The sequence below is a fragment of the Lytechinus variegatus genome, chromosome 8 (assembly GCF_018143015.1).
Source record: "Lytechinus variegatus isolate NC3 chromosome 8, Lvar_3.0, whole genome shotgun sequence".
Classification (NCBI taxonomy): Eukaryota; Metazoa; Echinodermata; class Echinoidea; order Temnopleuroida; family Toxopneustidae; genus Lytechinus; species Lytechinus variegatus.
Genome location: NC_054747.1, coordinates 13,003,705 through 13,022,257, shown reverse-complemented (window position 1 = coordinate 13,022,257; position 18,553 = coordinate 13,003,705). Strand labels below are relative to the sequence as shown.

Sequence of the window (18,553 nt, the reverse complement as noted above, 5' to 3'; positions counted from 1 at the left end):
GGTTGCGAAAACCCATTGATAAGCTCGTCCCTTCAGAATTATACGTGACAATAATGTTCTACGATCTCTTAGCCACAGTTCAATCGACTGACAATACATGCATGTATAGAATAATGTACTCTACAAATAAATGAACCGCAAAGTGTGGATGATTTAATAATAATTTCAAATAGTGTACACTGATAATTGGCCTATTTATCATGTTTATATCAGTCTTCAAGAGAGAAAGAGGGATACTGTTGACTACCACCTCAGTCATACGCTCTTTAAATAGAAAAGATATAATCATAAATCATATTTGTGAACAAATTTTCGGCATTACTCCTATGTGTGAAAGATTTCATGCTCGATCTTTAATGAAAATAATAAGTGAGAAAAAATTTGGAACCAGTGGGATTCGAACCTGTCATCTACTGCTTGCCGGGCAGCGATTCATTAAAGATCGAGCATGCGATCTTAGACACAAAGGAGTAATGCCGAAATTTTTTCACAAATACATGTAGTATTATCACCTCCTATTAAAAGCCTCTTTATTTACTATCTATTGTCCACGACGGACGGCATTTGCATGTTAATGAGTCAGAAAGAAGAGGATAGAGGGTTTTTGTATTCCAGTTCATCGTGAATAGCCTGGTAGCTGAGTCGCTGCCCAGAAAACAGTAGATGACAGATTCGAATCCCACTGGTTCCAAAATTATTTGACTTATGATTTTCATTAAAGATCGAGCATGCGATCTTAGACACATAGGAGTAATGCCGAAAATTAGTTCACAAATTATTTCCACCTCCTATTTTAAATCCTCTTTATTTATTATAAATCATATCATTAACTCAAGAAGTGCTGTGATGCCATAAAGGAGAAACCTACACTTCAGAAATACATATTTAATACCAGAAAGTATAGAAATCTGAGGGTTTTAAACATGTTTAATCCTCGAGAGTAATTTCATTGTGAACATAACGGAAATAACGATACATCTTTTTTTCAATGAAAATCAAATGAATAACAAATTACCAATTTTAAAACTAAATTCATTGATTAAACATAAAAAATATCAAAAGCACTTTCGTTTTACCTCTGTACTGAAGACTCCAAAGAGGAAAAATATGCAAATACTCTGAAAATAAACAAAGAATAAGAAAGGCGTTAATTATAATGCTCCTCCAATAGTATAAATACAAGTATTAAAAAATAAAAATATAAATAAAATATTTACTCCTAAAGTATCCGTCGACATGTTCTCGAGCTAACCAAAGTGATGCCAGTTTGACCTAACGCCAGCTCTTCTGGCTTGTTGTTTGCGACCGAGTGCAATGAACGTTTATCTATAAATATTAGTAAAGAATCGCTTTCTCGCGACAGATTTTCCCTGAACTATACAAATAAAACCATATATAATTGTTGCATTTTTCATTTTTTCTTTGCCATTTCTAAAACGTGTTATAATGACTGTTTATCACAAAATTGTTAACATCAGATATGGATCGAGATTAATTGGAACAAACGATCAAAAAAGAGTGTTCAAAACATAGAACTGCCCTTCATAAACTCGTATTTTACGACTTAGTCTCAGACTGGTCCGGATCAGTGAGTTACTGAAAGCGGTATTGGAAGACCAATATCCCTCTCTTATGCCCCCCCCCCAAAAAAAAAGAGTGGGGAAGTAAAACAAATGAAAAAAGGCACGGAGCTTCTGAGGCATAAAAGACTTTCGTATGGATGGAGTCTATATCAAGAAGAAAGCATGGTGCGTCCACAACTAAAAGTACTTACTTCTACTAATTTGTTAAAAGCCCATAAGATGTTGACTGCTGTGACATTGAGGCGAAGGGCTAACACGAAAAAAGACCAATCAAGAAGTAAGAAGGCTGATACCACTGCACATGCTCTCGCATTAGGCCTGTCATAGAGGATAGGAGATTAGAATAGGGATACGTTAGAGGGGAAATTGGAGAAAAATGGCAATGGTAAACATGATAAAAGGAGAATCAAATTCTGTTTCTGGTAACTCCTGTAGGAACGCGGCAGGACAGCATTTTGGTGGTAGACGCCAAGCTGGTGTATAACCAATTTCCTAGGAAACATTGGTAGAGTGATATTGAGAAGGCTATACCAAAATTAATCTGGGATTGCCCTTGATAATAATTGTCTTCGGCTTTTGGCTATTCTTCCATATTCAGATTACATACGTGTTTTGTTTCTTGGTTTGTTCTTTGTAATTTTTGTAGCTTTTGATATTGCTATCTTTGGTAATTTTTAACCAACTCTGTTATGTATCATTTATTATGTTTTTTATACTATTCGATTTGAATATGCAAATAAATGAATTGAATAAAAGTTAATTTCATGTATCGCCTTCATCCTTCTTTGCGTTGATTTTTTTTCAGAGAAGATTTTCGAAGAAACCTCTGTCTTAATCATTCATTAAAAATATATGAATGATTTATGAATTAATGTAAAACATTAAAACGGAGCCCCTAAAAAGACCACTAAGATACATCAACGTAATAAGGTATAATGTAATGTACTGCAAAACGACAACGTTACATGAAATGGGTGTCAAATAGATATTGATGACATTTTGAAGTTATGCAGAATTTCTCAATAAGAGTGTAAGCGGAAATGATACTTACACCACCGACAAGACTTGCGGGAGATTCTTTTTATCTTTCTTCTTCGTCGTGATGTATTCATAAAGAACATAGCATAAACATGTGTAATTGGTCTATGGAAAAACAAGGAAAAAAATGTTAATTGCCATAATAGATAGATTACTAACACATTTAGGTTTGAACGAAGCTTATTTCGATACTTTAAAATGTTATGACTTACGCTGTAGTCTAGAATATTGAAAAGAATGTTTTAACATTTTATAATATCAAAATAATCAATCATAAAAGTTTTTAGTAGTGAAACTTTGAGCCAGAAGATTGAAAACGAATTAAATGATTTTTAACAGCTGATTCTCGCAACTTATCAGAAAAGTTTTAACAAATTCAAACGAGGGGCCCGTAACACAGAGCTTAGAAATGATCGTAGAACATTTTTTCTACGATTGATTTCATTTACTACAATGTACAATCAATCGTTAAAATTAAGCGTACAATCAATCGTTAACTTTTGTGTTACGGGACCCAGAAGCCTTAGCACTACCTTGAGTCATAATCTACCCAAATCCGGCCATGTTCCTAACCCATAATGCAATATTCTGAAGGGCGTACTGCATAGTCTTGAATATAGGCCCACTTAAATGATACACCTTAACTCACAACTCTGTACATTCATGCTACAATAATAACGAAACCAAGTAATAAATTTACAATACTAATGAAATAATAGACCAAAGTCTCATTACTATCAATAGATATCTGAAGTGGCACATTTCTATGGTAGCTATTTATAACGCACATTCAGTGATAGAATACACATCCTTTTTTTCAGCCCCCCCCCCTTAAAAGAAAAAAAGGTCATAGTTACTGCTATAACAAATATATTACTTATTCATATCTTACCAAAGCTCATTTCGATGCTTCCAAATGTTATAACGTGTGTGATTTGTAGTTTGATACTGATGTAAAATAATTTTCATAAATTGTAATATTCACATAATTAGACGCATCTTTTTAAATGATTGATTGTTTGATTGACTGATTGAAAGATTGATTGATAAAGGATTTGTCCCATTTCAATGTTTTATCGATACTTCTATTGTGGAACCGACGACGTCAAAATGAAACTACTAATTTTAACTTCTGGTTCTTGAAACTCACTAGAGAATATCTTTGAACATTGTTATATATAGGAATTGTAAGAGCAATTACATTCGTTTATTCATTTTTCTCTTTAAGGATATTCATAGTATAGAATGATTAAGGATATTCCATAATGACTCAGTTAAGCTTTGTTAGGCATGCTATTTAATGAAATAGAATAATCTGTTATTTCTTGAATGTGCTAAGACAGACAATAGATTCCTAGTGGCAGTGAGAAGAACAATATAATTAGCTATGTTGTTTACATTGTTAATTTCACTGAGGTCATTCAAGAGTCTTCTAAAATTAGACTGCTCTAGAAATTGGCAGAATGTTCTGTTAGTAGACAATACTAGAAGCTTCCAGAATAGTGAATAATTTGTATATAAGCTGGCAGTTTCTTCAAGGACATCATCATATCAGATCAGATCTCAGAGTTTCACACCAGACTTTATGTCAGAGCATAGTTTATTTCCAACTGGAATACAACATTTATCTTCTATGAAATTATTTGCACGCCATCAATGAACTGTTTGTAGTTACTTTGAGAGAGGAATTCTCAGTCCTCATCGAGATCATCAACCTGTTTTAATAAACGCTTTTCAACCCATGGATTGCTAAAATTGACTGTTAATCATCATCAACATCGTCTTCACAGACATTTCAACTCGTTACAGTGACTCTTGTTATTCATCGTGCTTCAACATCAATCTCATTATCGCCATCATTGTGAGCTTTGATTAAAGGAATCTTCGCCAACCAATTGGATGTTATTTGTATTTATATCATAACCTTGGATTGCACGACTAACTCTTCAAGACATGTAAGATCATTGTTTATTTCTAATTTTGTTGAATTATCTATTTCCTGCAATAAAGGAAAAAGAAATAAAATCTAGAACTAAATTTTCATTGTTATTTGTTGCAGTATCGTAACAACATGTTAAGTGAAAAACTGTTGTGCGTATTTACCATGATGATAAGTAGACCAGGAACTAGGAAGGCAAATATGATATTATCCTCGACGGGAAGAAAACAGCTGGAATGATGAATAAAAGATTTAAGAAAAGAAGTCATATTAATCACGTGATCTGAGTTAGAATCATGACAAAGCAATGGTGAGTAGAGTCCACATTGAGCCATAATAAAGAAAACAGCAAATTTCACTGAATTTAAGTTCCGTCAGACCACGGAATTTCTTTATGAACAGTGGCGCACTGAGCCAAAATTGTTTAGGGGGCAGATATGGCTTATTATAAAGAGAAAAAAAAATTACAAATAAAATGCGAGGCAGCGAAGGGAGCGAGCAACAACGTTTTTAGCTATTTAATACAAATTTGATAGGTTTTGACATAATATTCAGAAAATCATATAATACTCCACCCTTTTATTTTCCTTTTCTTTTTTTTCTTGGTTATGATACTTTGGGGAGATTCATTTGTTTTTTTATACTTTAGGGAGCCATGGCCCCCAAGACCTCCCCCCATCCGTCCCCCATCTGTACGCCAGTGATTATGAACACACGGTGAACACAATCATGCAGAATTGGGGGAAGGGGATGAAATTTATTAATAAATGTCACCAATCATTAATGAATCTCCAGCAATTTAATTACATAAAACCAGCAGAAAATATAACCGGAACTTGATTTGAGCGTTTGAAATGTTTTTTTTTCCTTTGTACATTTCTATCAGCAAAGCTACTCCTACTAACACCAAAATCACATGTAATTGACTCTTTTGTCTTTTTTTTGCTATTTATTTTTTTCAGACCAAAATCACCTTTATATTTCACGTGGGAGTTAAATCCATTTTGGTGTTTCTTCTCAATTTTTGGGGACCGTAATCACATTCATTTCGTAGTGAACAAGAAATTGTCTTGTCGAGCCTATTTCTTTAATTATCCCGGTAATTATCACATCCTCCTCCAGTGTGGGTCGTGTGGTCCAGTGGTTAGAGCATTGGACTCATAATCGTAAGGTTGTGAGTTCGAATCCCAACTCTGCCATTGTCTCCACTTTGATAAAAAGGCCCGAGAGTGATATTTGTCGTCTATAACGTCAGCCACTATGACTGATTAACCTAGACGTAAAACGTTTCATAGGTAATTGGTTTTATCATGTTTATACCAGCTTGGCGTTTACCAGCAAAATGCTGTCCTGCCGAGTTCCTACGGGAGTTACCACAAAACAGAAAACAGAAACAGAAATGTCGTTCCCGGACCCTAGTATGTTTTGCATATTTTAGCGAACACGACAAAATTTGTTAATTGATAAAAGTCTTAGAAAGTCTGATTCTGCTTTTTCTTAAAAAAACCTTCATTTGTAGATGTGATATACTTGAGCATGTTCAGCGCTATGTATAACCTGGCGGCTCTCCTTCTCAGATAACTGCCGCAAGCGTCATAAGTAAAGCTTTACAAGACAAGTCGTCAATTAGTTATTAACATATGAAGTCATTAATCATAATTCATGAGCGAAATTTGCCAGCTTCTTGAAAAAGGGTGGCCATGAACCACATTCAGCAAAGAGAGTGATAACATAATCCGAAAATATAATTTAATATTGATGAACATGTGACAGTTCCATCCATCACCTCTTCTTACTTGGTTTGAATACACAGGTTAAATGAAATATTAGGCAATAAACTTGCCAGCTTATTGAAAAAGGATGGCCATGAACCAAATTCAGCAAAGAGAGTGATAACATAATCTGAAATTATCATTTAATATTGATGAACATGTGACAGTTCCATCCATCACCTTTCCTTACTTGGTTTAGGTATACAGGTTAAATGAAACATTAGGCAAAATAACGGATGTGTAATCAATCTTTGCAAAGACTAATCCAGGGGAAGACTTTATTACCAATCGATTAAGGAAATATCATCCAATGATTTCAGAGAGCTAAAATCCTTTATCAAGATTTCTTGAGTTTCTCAATTGCGTATGTCACTGTTCAATTATTTTCTTGTATACATAATTAGAACGTTGTGGTAACGCACAAATGAAATTGAAATAATCCACCAATCGATAAACAAATCAAAGCATAACGAGTATAATAGAGCTTTAGCCGTCTTGTTTCGAATATTCATCAGTTTTTGCCTCCATCTGAGCTAGTACATGCCTCAGCTTACAAACACGTTTACTGAATACTGGTCATGCTCGTTATTATATGTTATGTGTTACAATAATCACATTCACAATCATTAATGAGTAAACTCTAAATTGCAGGGAATTGAATAAATCCAGGAGGACAGTGGCTAGGGAACAATCGAATATGGGATTTATGTGATCTATTTTTTATCTTAAAGATTCGTCTTTAACTCGCAAAGGATTCAAATAATAATTCTAAAGAAAAGATATATTACGGTTTGAAGGGTACTTTTTCAAAGATAAAGTCGAATGATCATATCTTATAAATCTTATCATAAGTATTTCATTAAAAAGTGGCTACAAGGGCATTTCAATCATGGCGTTCTAAGTATACAATTAAATTCATATACTATAAATACCAAACAAATACCATGATATCCCAAACGTGGGCTTGGGGTTTTCCTAAGATGACATAATAATAGTCATACATTGCCTCATCAGAAATGGATTTTAGGAACGTTTTGCAGGATATTCGCTGCACTGAGGATTGCGATACTTACTATTTTGCATTGCCGTATTTATCAAGTTGTAAACCCGCCGTACTGGCCACCACAAATAACGGTGTTATCCAACCAAGTGCGCAGTACTGTGACGTGCTACCAATGTCAGGAGTTTTATACGTTGCCTGCAAGCAAGCAAACAAAATAAATAATAAATGTCTCATGAACATATGGGCCCGTATTCTGATAGTAGGTTTAACTTAAACTCAGGTTTAAAGTTGTGGTTTAAGTATGGATAGCAAATTGTTACATAAATCACTAACGGTAGAGATATCATATTTCAGCTCATTTGGCTCTCAAATCATTCATAACTGTCTAGGAAGTATAAATAGATTATTGTCTTCACCATCGATGAATCAGGAGAGCACGGTAAACATAAGAAAGGTTCAACTTAATAAAAAAAATTGATTCTCTTGGCTTCCCATATATACTTAAACCACAGCTTTAAACCCGAGTTTAAGTTAAACCTGACTTCAGAATACGGGCCACCCTGTCTAATCTAATCGAGGAAACAGTCACCAAGGTGGCAGGACACTTGCTCCGGCCTTAAAGGAGAATGAAACTATTGGAACAAGATAGCTTGTGTCAAAACAGAAAAATCAAAGAAACAGATCAACAAAAGTTTGAGAAAAATCGGACAAATAATGAGAAGATTATGAGCATTTGAATATTGCGATCACTAATGTTATGTTAGATAGCAAATTGGCAATGCGACAAAGATGTGTGATGTCACTTGTGAACAACTCTCCCCATTACTTTAGTATATATTTCACTAGAATTGCCTCTTTTATCACATCTATCCATAAATCATGTGTTCTGTCTACATGAGGGCATGTAATACATATTTTTTAAGAATACATCATGGATAAAGTGTTTGTATCATCATAAGAAAAAGCAAAAAGAGATATTTTGAGGGTATTTTATAGTCCACCAAAGGGAAAGTTGTTCATCAGTGACATCACACATCCAATGTGAGGATCTCCATAGCATTAGTGATTGCAATATTCAAATGCTCATAACTTTCTCACTATTTGTCCGATTTTTCTCAAACTTTCTTTATTCTTATTCTTTGATTTTTCTGTTTCTACACAAGCCTATTTGATCCAAAGGTTTCATTCCCCTTTAATATCTCAGAAGGCATATACAGTTCGGATTGTAATCGAGTTTTTGGTTCAGAATAATGTAAAGATAACGACTAGGGTTTATTAACCTTGGAGGTTAGATTTTATGTTTGGCTTAACGTGCAGATTTTTCATCGGAGCAATTGTCGCCGGAGCAAATGTCGTGGAACCGTAATCCTATTTATTGATTTACAAGCTAGGAAATTTGAGAGTACGACGCAAAGGTTTCCACGGTATTTAACGAAACGGAAAGGAAGTATACCTTACCATTGAGTAATGCTACAAAGCGCCTACAACGGCTCTACAACCGCTGTAATGAGTTATAGAGAAAATTTTGCATCAGGCGATCTTTATATAACGCGTACGCACTTCAATTGTTATAATTATTATCATTATTATTACTATTATTGTTTTAATTATCATTATTATCACTTTAAGTATATAATTATTATTATTATTTTTGATGTTATTACTATCATTATTAATGATTATAGTATTGTTACACAGCAAAAACTTTCGTGTTAACTGGTGTACATAGAGGTCCACACCAGTTATTTTACACCGATGTTAAATTGGTGGTGTTAGTTTTACACCTATAGGTGTTATTACAACACCTATGGTTGTTACAGTTACACTCTTTGGTGTTATATTCAATCTCTAGGGTGTTTTAGCACCTCAGGGTGTGGTCCTCTATTAACACCTATTGGTGTCAGTTTTAACACCACAATTTTTACAGTGTAACTATTAGAACGTTGTGTGTTCCTCATTAACAGATCCTTAATACCTAAATGATTAGGGTACCATTCTCTTTTAAAGTCACAAATATCACGGGATAGCTTTCTTTAAGAAGATTGAAAAAAAAGTAATACAGTAATAGGTTACTATTCTCTTTTAAAACTCACAAATATCATGGGATATCCTACCTTCAAGACTATAGCAAAATAATAATAATACTAGGTTACTATTCTCTTTTAAAGGCACAAATATTCCGGGATAGCTTACATTAAAGAAACTATTCTCTTTCCAAACTCTCAAATATCATGGGATATCCTACCTTTCAAGACGATAGAAAAACGTATTATAATAGGTTACTATTTTCTTTCAAAACTCACAAATGTCACGGGATAGCCTACCTTCAAGACGCTAAAAATAATGATAATAGGTATTCTCTTTTAAAGTAAAAAAAATATAATAACGGGATAACGTACCTTTAAGACGATTTGAACGATCATCCCTAAAGTCCAGAATGCTTCGGATAATTCAAAAAAGTGGATCATTAAAGCAACAGCGATGCAAGCAGCCTGTGGAGATTGAATGAATTAATAAACAAATAAATAGATAAATGAGTGGACCAAATTTATTTTTTTAAATCTTTATTGGGCCATATCTTGTTTTTTTAGTTACATTATAACCTGTCACAATGTACCAACAATTTTTTGCAGCAGGGACGGTCCAGCCTTTGCCAAGAAGGGGAGGGGCTGAAATATTTCACCCCTTTTTTCCCCGATCGGCCACTAGAAGCTGATATTTGACGTCACAAATCAAGACTTAAATTCTAATAACCTTCTTAATCTTTGAAGGATTTTCATGAAAAATTCATTTATATCTTTTATTTTTTCTGGCATTTTTTTCAAAACTTTTCTTGAAAGCAAACTTAGCCTTAACAAATTCCACTTGTTTAAGCTATCAAAATGAGTTCGTACGTAATCCAATTACCAAAGTACCTTTACATATGAATAAAAAAGAAAATGTGCAAAAGCCCAAAAGGATTTTGGAAGAAAATTGTGTAATTGCTGAGAAATGAGCAAAATAAGCACGTGCATATTTGTTTTGGCGACCTTAAGTGTAATCGAAATTGTCAGTTTAGATTTGATTTCACGATGATTAGTCAATGTAACAGAACAAGAATTCGATATACCGTAGGACGATATATTTGTAAGTAGCCATGGTTTTGCTGTCTTTCCCAAGAAAACAGTATTTACTACAACTCGACTTATATCTAATGTTATAATTTAGGTTTTTTGTTACAGATTTATAGAATCTAGCAAAAGAAAATAGCATTTTAAGAAAGTCAAACTAGAAGGGAGATCACGTGGGTTTCAGAGTATTTGGCATGCAGAAAATTAAACAATAATAATTGGAATAAATTAGAAAGTTGATGCATTCGCTATGAAACTGTGTGTATAAATCGCTTTAACTGTTTAGAGAGTTTAAAAGGTCCGAGTGAACGATGAATTTGATTTGATTCACTTATTTCCACATTCCAATAACAAACGTATTTACAAGTCTAATAATATTTTTCAGCATAACATAACAACAGGTAAATGACATAATTAATAACATATACATTACATACAATCTAACGTTGCAATCGAAATATAATTAAACCAGGGGTCCGTTGCAGAAAGATCAATCGCAAGTCAAAAATGCGCGCTGTTGATTGGTTGGAAATCAAGTTGCGTATGACTTTTTGAGTTGCGATTGATTGCAACTCTTTCTGCAACGGGCCCTGATATATTTCCGTTTTTTAAATTATTAGAACATATCGCAGAAACCTGATATATATATATATATATATATATATATATATAAAAGCCGTAGTTAAGTTGTAGTAACCCCCTTCTGTGTATACATATTCCACAAATTTGTTTGCACATTATGGCCACTTGTTTCTCTTGTACTTCAGATACCTGAAGAAGGCCCAATTATGGCCGAAAAGCTTGTCAAACTTGATGATCTGAACCCCGGCTACGTCTCATTGCTTATTCTCGCTGTATTTATAGCATCCTCTTAAATATTTACAAGAAAGCACCTCGCAATGTAATAGGTCCCTGCTCTTCACAATGATATGTACGTCTACATATATATATATATATATATAATGTGAACAAATTGAAATGTGGGAGACCTTCATCTTAAGCTTGGAGCTTGAAATAGATGGAGGCCTCGTCAGGAAAGAACGTTTGAAAAAAGAGAAGAACTCTGTCTCACTTGGTTTGATGTTGAATAGAGTCCGCTAACAAGAGTTATGTGCTGTGCACTCATCGTCAGTAGGAAGCAGCATACGGTGATGGCTCGATCAGATTCAAACCTCCTAGGAGGAAATTCAGAATATTCATTCATTAGTGTTCAAATGTTACGAACCGCCCTTTCACACGGTAAAAAAAATCGTGATTTGAATGATGGTTTCAGTGAAAATTAAGGCTAATGACAAATATTTAATTTTATTTTTTTTGTTATATGATTTCTAATTTCACTTTTGTTTGTATATTTCGTATGTTCTACATTGTAAAGCGCTTTGATATGGATTTCATGAAAAGCGCTATTATATAAGACTAAGTTATTATTATTATTATTTAGCACGTGTGAAACCAAACTAGAACATGATTAGAATCACAAACGCGAATCACAGTCACGATTGCAATAGCAATCATTACAATGATGATTCAATATTCACGTGTGAAAAGGTCCAAGCTGATATGATTGGGGATGGTTATTTTAGTCGATTTGACAGTCTCATAGGCTCAATACACCAACCTAGAAATGTTCTTTCCGAAGAAGTTTTTTTCTTGATTCGTGTTCCTAAGGGGTCCTAGAACAAATTCAGCTCGGTTGCCAAAAGTTGCCGTTTGGGCAATTTTACTTATTTGCATAAATCCAAAATGGCCGCCAGATGCCATCTTGAAAACCTAACTTTTGAACCCCTGTCCACAAAATGATGAGTAATGACTCGTTTTAGGGGTTTAGAGATGTGTAGAACTGATTTCTGTAATCATTTTTGCAATATAAGGTCATCTTTAGGTCAAATCCAAGATGGCCGCCATTATGCAATCTTGAAAAATTGACTTGTGTTCCCCTTGCCCAAGAATGACGAGTAATACCTCTATTTAGGGGTTTTGGGGTGTGCAGAATCCATTTCTGCTTTCTATTTTGCAATATAATGTCATCTTCAGGTCAAATCCAAGATGGCCGCCATATGATACCATCTTGAAATATCAATTTTTGAACCCTTTGCCCCAGAATCATGCATAATAACTCTATTCATGAGTCATTAGGTATGTTGATTCAATTCATGTAGTTATTTTGCACAAAGGATAATCTTCAGATAAAATCCAAGATGGCCGCCAACCGCCATCTTGAAAAATTACTGTCTGAGGCTTATACGTGTTAGAACTAATGTAAAGGGATTTCAGTAAGAATACTCATTTCTTTTATTAATTCTCAAGTTTTTGTCCCAGAATCATGAATAATATCCCTCTTTTCGTGAGTTATTTGGTATGTTTATTCAATTTCTGTTCATAATTTTGCAATGTAGGATCATCTCCAGGTCAAAATAATCCAACATGACCACTAAACGCCATATTAAGAAATAAAAAAAAACTACTTCCGAGACTATTGAACCTTGAAGAAGTGCTGTCCCTAATAAGGTTGTTGTTATGTATTGGAGCTCATGTAAGGGGATTTCAGTGAGAATGATTCATTTCTTTTAATCACTCCATTTTTAGTTCGAGGTCAAGTCATGTCTAAGATGGTCAGATGGTTGATAGATTTCGTCATTAACTGCTTACTTTAGAATTATACCATTCAAGGTTTGGGCTATGATTTCAGGAGTTTTGATCCCTTTTTTATTTCTGTGCAACCATACTTTTCCAGTGAAATTACTTTAAAGTATTATTTGAATTAAAAAGTGATTTCTCCGTTTTTTTTTTTCAAAATAATTGATTTAATTATTAACTTCCTTTTTAATTATTATTGGACTTCTCCTCCTGACAAGAGCCATTGACTTGGTCAGCAGGAGTGCACTCTTGAGCCTCCTGCAGAAGATAGACTCCCCAAGACTGTTCCACGGTCAGGATTGTTCTCATTCGTGAAATGTTTTACGGAAACGATGTCGCCCCTGCCTCTCAAGAAGTGGGAGTACAAGACCTAGTCATACATAACAGCTGCCTGTCTTGTGCATGTAAGGGGTTTGGACCATCCATCAGACTTTGAGACAGTCAGAAATCCTGATAGACTCAAGTCACCGACTGTCCTCTAGATATGTATATCAACAGCACACACTCGTCTGGTTATGGTGGACTCCTCACCTACCTTGGACCGACTATATGTCTCTTGTCCCCTTTCACAGGACAAGCATATAAGCATCAGGATTGTAAAATCTGTTACAGCCATGGCCAAGCTCCTGCTCGGAAGTAAGTCCTGGAAAACGTACGCCGACCAAGAAAAGTGGCTAAACACCTTCCATGTCAGCTGCCTCGGACTTATCATGCAAGTTAGATGGCAGGACAAAGTGAAAAATACAGAGGCCCTTCAGCGCACGTGCGAGCATCAAAAGCTTATTCTCGCTCCTTAGTCAAAGGCACCTCAGGTGGTTGGGGCATGTTTGCCCAATGAAACCTTGGTGAATCCCTTCTTGGATTCGCCAAGGTAAGGTAAGCTGTGTGATTGGTCTCACCCCATCGATAGGTCACACTCCGTTTTAAAGACACATGCAAATATGACATAAAACTTGCCGGCATATAGACACTAACACTTATGAAGGTGTAGATGATAGTCGCCATCCATTCTATGGAGAGCTACTAAGTACAGGGGTCAAGACGTCAGAAAATAATCGGAATGCTAAATTGGCAGACCAAAGGCCTAGGAGGAAGGCTAGGGCAGCATCTCTATATAAACGTGTCTCAGCGCCATCCTCCTTCATCTGTAAAAATTTTCTCTAGAGACTGCCACTCTAGAGTGGAGCTCTATAGTCACTCTCGAAAATGTAAGGCCTAGCGCCATGAGCGCTACACCATCGTCTTTTAAGGCGAACTGATGCCTACCAATCATTGGACACATTGATTTAGAAAAATAATATTGATAAAACACTTTCAAATTGAAATAAGACCCTAAAAGCCTCTTCAGTACAAAGGTATGAATGGACCTTTAAAAAATACACTCGAAATGGATAGCCCAAACCTAAAGAGGATTCATTCTAAGTTGAGCAATTAATGTTGAAATAAACTCGAGAATTAATAAAAGAAATGAGTATTCTTACTGAAATCCCTTTACATTAGTTCTAACACGTATAAGCCTCAGACAGTAATTTTTCAAGATGGCGGTTGACGGCCATCTTGGATTTGATCTGAAGATTATCTTTTGTGCAAAATAACTACATGAATTGAATCAACATACCTAATGACTCATGAATAGAGTTATTATTCATGATTCTGGGGCAAAGGGTTCAACAATTGATATTTCAAGATGGCGTCATATGGCGGCCATCTTGGATTTGACCTGAAGATGACATTATATTGCAAAATAGAAAGCAGAAATGGATTCTGCACACCCCAAACCCCTAAATAGAGGTATTACTCGTCATTCTTGGGCAAGGGGAACACAAGTCAATTTTTCAAGATTGCATATGGCGGCCATCTTGGATTTGACCTAAAGATGACCTTATATTGCAAAAAATGATTACAGAAATCAGTTCTACACATCTCTAAACCCCTAAAACGAGTCATTACTCATCATTTTGTGGACAGGGGTTCAAAAGTTAGGTTTTCAAGATGGCATCTGGCGGCCATTTTGGATTTATGCAAATTAGCAAAATTGCCCAAATGGCAACTTTTGGCAACCAAGCTGAATTTGTTCTAGGACCCCATAGGAACACGAATCAAGAAAAAAACTTCATCGGAAAGAACATTTCTAGGTTCGGAAAATGTCAAATCGACTATTTCAGGAAACACCAAAGTGGGTGTTAAACGTGTGGGTTTGTGAGTTAGCATACGACGGAGGTACTAGTCACACTAGAGGCGGAATGAGCGGGAATGCCATCAGAATGAAAATTCTTGGAACATTCTTGGATATTCGAAGTGCATTCTAAAAATTCTGACTGCATTCTGAGTGCATTCCAAATATTCGGGTCCATTCTTGTGTCCGGCCCGAATGTTTTGCTCATGCTCAAAACTTTCGAGGTGCATTCGAACTGGAAAAATATCGAACGGCATTCAAAGTGCAGTCCAACAGCACTCTGACTGCATTCCAAATATTCTGACGACATTTCAACCACAATCCAAGTATTCCAATCGCATTCGTGGGAGAATAGAATCGCATAAAAGCACGGCTAGCTGTTGCTGCAACGTCAGTCAGCACCGAGGAGTCACTGAGGAGCATTGAGGTCATCGAACGGCATTTTTACAAATTTAGATCAATTCGAAATTCCCTCCCGAATGTTGCTCGAATTTTGAAAAATTTTCATTCCGGTTGGTTCTGCTTGATTCCTGTTGATTCCGAATAAGTGTGACGGGGGTATAAAGGAATTGTTCAACCGTTCTATGTATTATTGATAAAGTGAAGGTAAACAAATTAAAAATGTACTGACTTTATTGACAACAACAAAGGAGAGAAAGAAGATAAGGGGAGGACAGGGGCGAGAAAGATAGGGGGATTCAAATTTTTCTCAAAAAGCTCTTATTCACTTGACTATATTTTCGGAGATTTTAAGTTATAATGCAATTTAACTTTGGAAATTGCCAATTATGTGTATGAGATGAATAGATATAGACATGAATAAAATTTATGACAATGAGACTTGGTAAAAAGTAAAATTTATTTTCGATAAATGAAATTAGCAATTTGCAAGGGCATCTGTGGGTGATAAATAAATAGCTGAGAATATCCTGAAGGAAAAGTAGAATTGCGTTGTTTCTACTGTCATGTGACCCATAAACATGCACCTTCACACACACACTCACACCAACCCCGCCCACTCACTCACGCACACCCAAACATACACAGCAAAAACTGTGGTGTTAACCGGTGTACATAGAGGACCCCACCAGTTATTTTACACCGGTGTTAAATTGGTGGTGTTAGTTTTACACCTATAGGTGTTATTACAACACCTCTTGTTGTTACATTTACACTCTTTGGTGTTATGTTTAATCTCTAGGGTGTAATTTTAACACCCCAGGGTATGGTCCTCTCTTAACACCAATTGGTGTCAGTTTTAACACCGCAGTTCTCACAGTGTACATGCTCATATTCACACAGATCTTCACAAACACCCACAGACATATCACACACACATAACATCACGCACACAGTCATATACAAACACATCCAATCTACCACGCACACACACACACACCCACACTCACATTTCTTTACAATCCGCTACCAAAGGACACGTTTAATCCTTTTCATACACTGTAACTAAAAGGAAAAAAAGAAAGAAGACGTTGCCTACAACGTGGAACAGTCTGACAGACAGTAACAACTACTTTGAACTTTGGTATTTTATCCATTTCACATCGCGGTTTATAATCCTGACAGCTGATATTAAGGAATGGAAAACCTCAGGAACCACTAATCAATCCCTCGACGGTCATTACGAACATATTACAATAAAATTCATGAGATTTCTGTCTCCTTTGGTAGCAATATCTCTTACAAAAATCATGAATTGATGAGGGAATGGGAAGTAAAGTGTTCATTTTCCTTCACACCAATTGACAGTATACAAACTGGCATTGGAATATTAAGCGACATTTCATTTTCGCTCACTGTTTTCTTTTGATTACTTTTTTCTTCCGTTTTTTTTTTCTAATTCAGCTCTTAAATTTCAAACATTCGCATGTGTCGAAACTTCTAGCCCATGTATAATGTTCATCATGGGCACATTGTCACACGTGATCTAATACAAGTGGGCATATTTTCTCACCTATTTGCATAAATTAGCATAATAAGCGTTGAGAATATGAGGATGATGGAGATGATGAGAGCCGCAGTTACTTCAGGTGGAAGGGAATCCGTCGTTATTGGAGTAACCGTCTGTATGAAATAAAAACCATTATAGACAAGTGAACAATTAGAAAAATGAGAAATGCAGTAGTGCCAAAAAAACTAATTACCCCCACCAGAAAATGAACATACCTAAAGATCAAGTCCACCCCAAATTAGAGTTGATTTTAATCAATAGAGAACAATTAAACAAGCATAACTCTGAAATTTCATCAAAATCGTATGTATAATAAGAAAATTATGACAATTTAAATTTTCGCTTATTTTTTTTACAAAATAGTTACTGCATAACTAGGTAACATGCAATGAGAGAGTCGATGATGTCCCTCACTCACTTTATTTCAATTTGTACATATTTGACAGACCATAAAAAGTTTGTGATGTTGTCTCCATTCAACGCTCAGCATGAATGAATGAGAGCATTTTCTGGTTGTCTGGTTGGGTTCACTAACTTTTAGTACCACTGAATATATATATATATATATATATATATATTTTCCCAAAGGGTAGATAGCTCTGGGGAACCTTTATTTAAGCTACGCCCACCATTGTTCTCTTCATCCATTTCTTTACAATATTTAAATAAAAAAGAGTTGCTAAATAGCTGTTGTGCATGTAAAGCTTTACACACACACACACACACCCTCGCACACACACACACACACACACACACACATATATATATATATGTATTATTCACACAGGAATTTCTCTTATTGCTCAATAATACCTATCCGTACTTAATACTTTCGAGAGAACCATTTTCTCTTAACCAATTTGATCTTCGTTCTATCATCTCATCTCTTAAATTTCTTATTGTTGCGTAACAAGAAATGTTATTGCGCAATATTAATTGTTACGTAACAATTAGATAATTACAAACAAGCGTTACTATGTATGTTTCTGTGAAGGGCGCGCATCCTCAGCCAGTCATCATAACAACATCTGTCTGAGGATGCGCTCTCTGATTGATACCACACATTGTATATACTCCTGAAGAAGACGGAGGTCCGTCGAAAATTCGAGTAAATAAAAACTATATTGGCATTGAAAGCATTACCTTTTATCTTCAGCATATTTTGTTACTTATACATATATATGTATATACTAAACTGGAAATAACACAGTGCCGCCGCAGTGTGTGCCACAATGTGTTCACAGTGTGGTACACAATGTGAAATCCCCTCCACGCTGTTTATATTTGAGCATTTGAACAGTGTGAATCACAGGTGTGAATAACAAG

General features: G+C 35.3%; 1 protein-coding gene across 1 annotated transcript in view; it reads right to left on the bottom strand.

Annotated features, from left to right (window-relative positions):
- Positions 1-18,553, bottom strand: part of LOC121419999 (adhesion G protein-coupled receptor B1-like) — a 44,537-nt gene that overhangs the window by 3,415 nt on the left and 22,569 nt on the right. Inside the window, exons 3-10 of the mRNA XM_041614509.1 lie at positions 17,231-17,340; positions 11,518-11,620; positions 9,735-9,827; positions 7,406-7,530; positions 4,725-4,791; positions 2,635-2,726; positions 1,775-1,901; positions 1,077-1,118 (exon numbers count right to left, since the gene is read on the bottom strand). Coding sequence (XP_041470443.1) covers positions 1,077-1,118; positions 1,775-1,901; positions 2,635-2,726; positions 4,725-4,791; positions 7,406-7,530; positions 9,735-9,827; positions 11,518-11,620; positions 17,231-17,340 — 759 coding nt within the window. The remainder of the gene's footprint in view (positions 1-1,076; positions 1,119-1,774; positions 1,902-2,634; positions 2,727-4,724; positions 4,792-7,405; positions 7,531-9,734; positions 9,828-11,517; positions 11,621-17,230; positions 17,341-18,553) is intronic.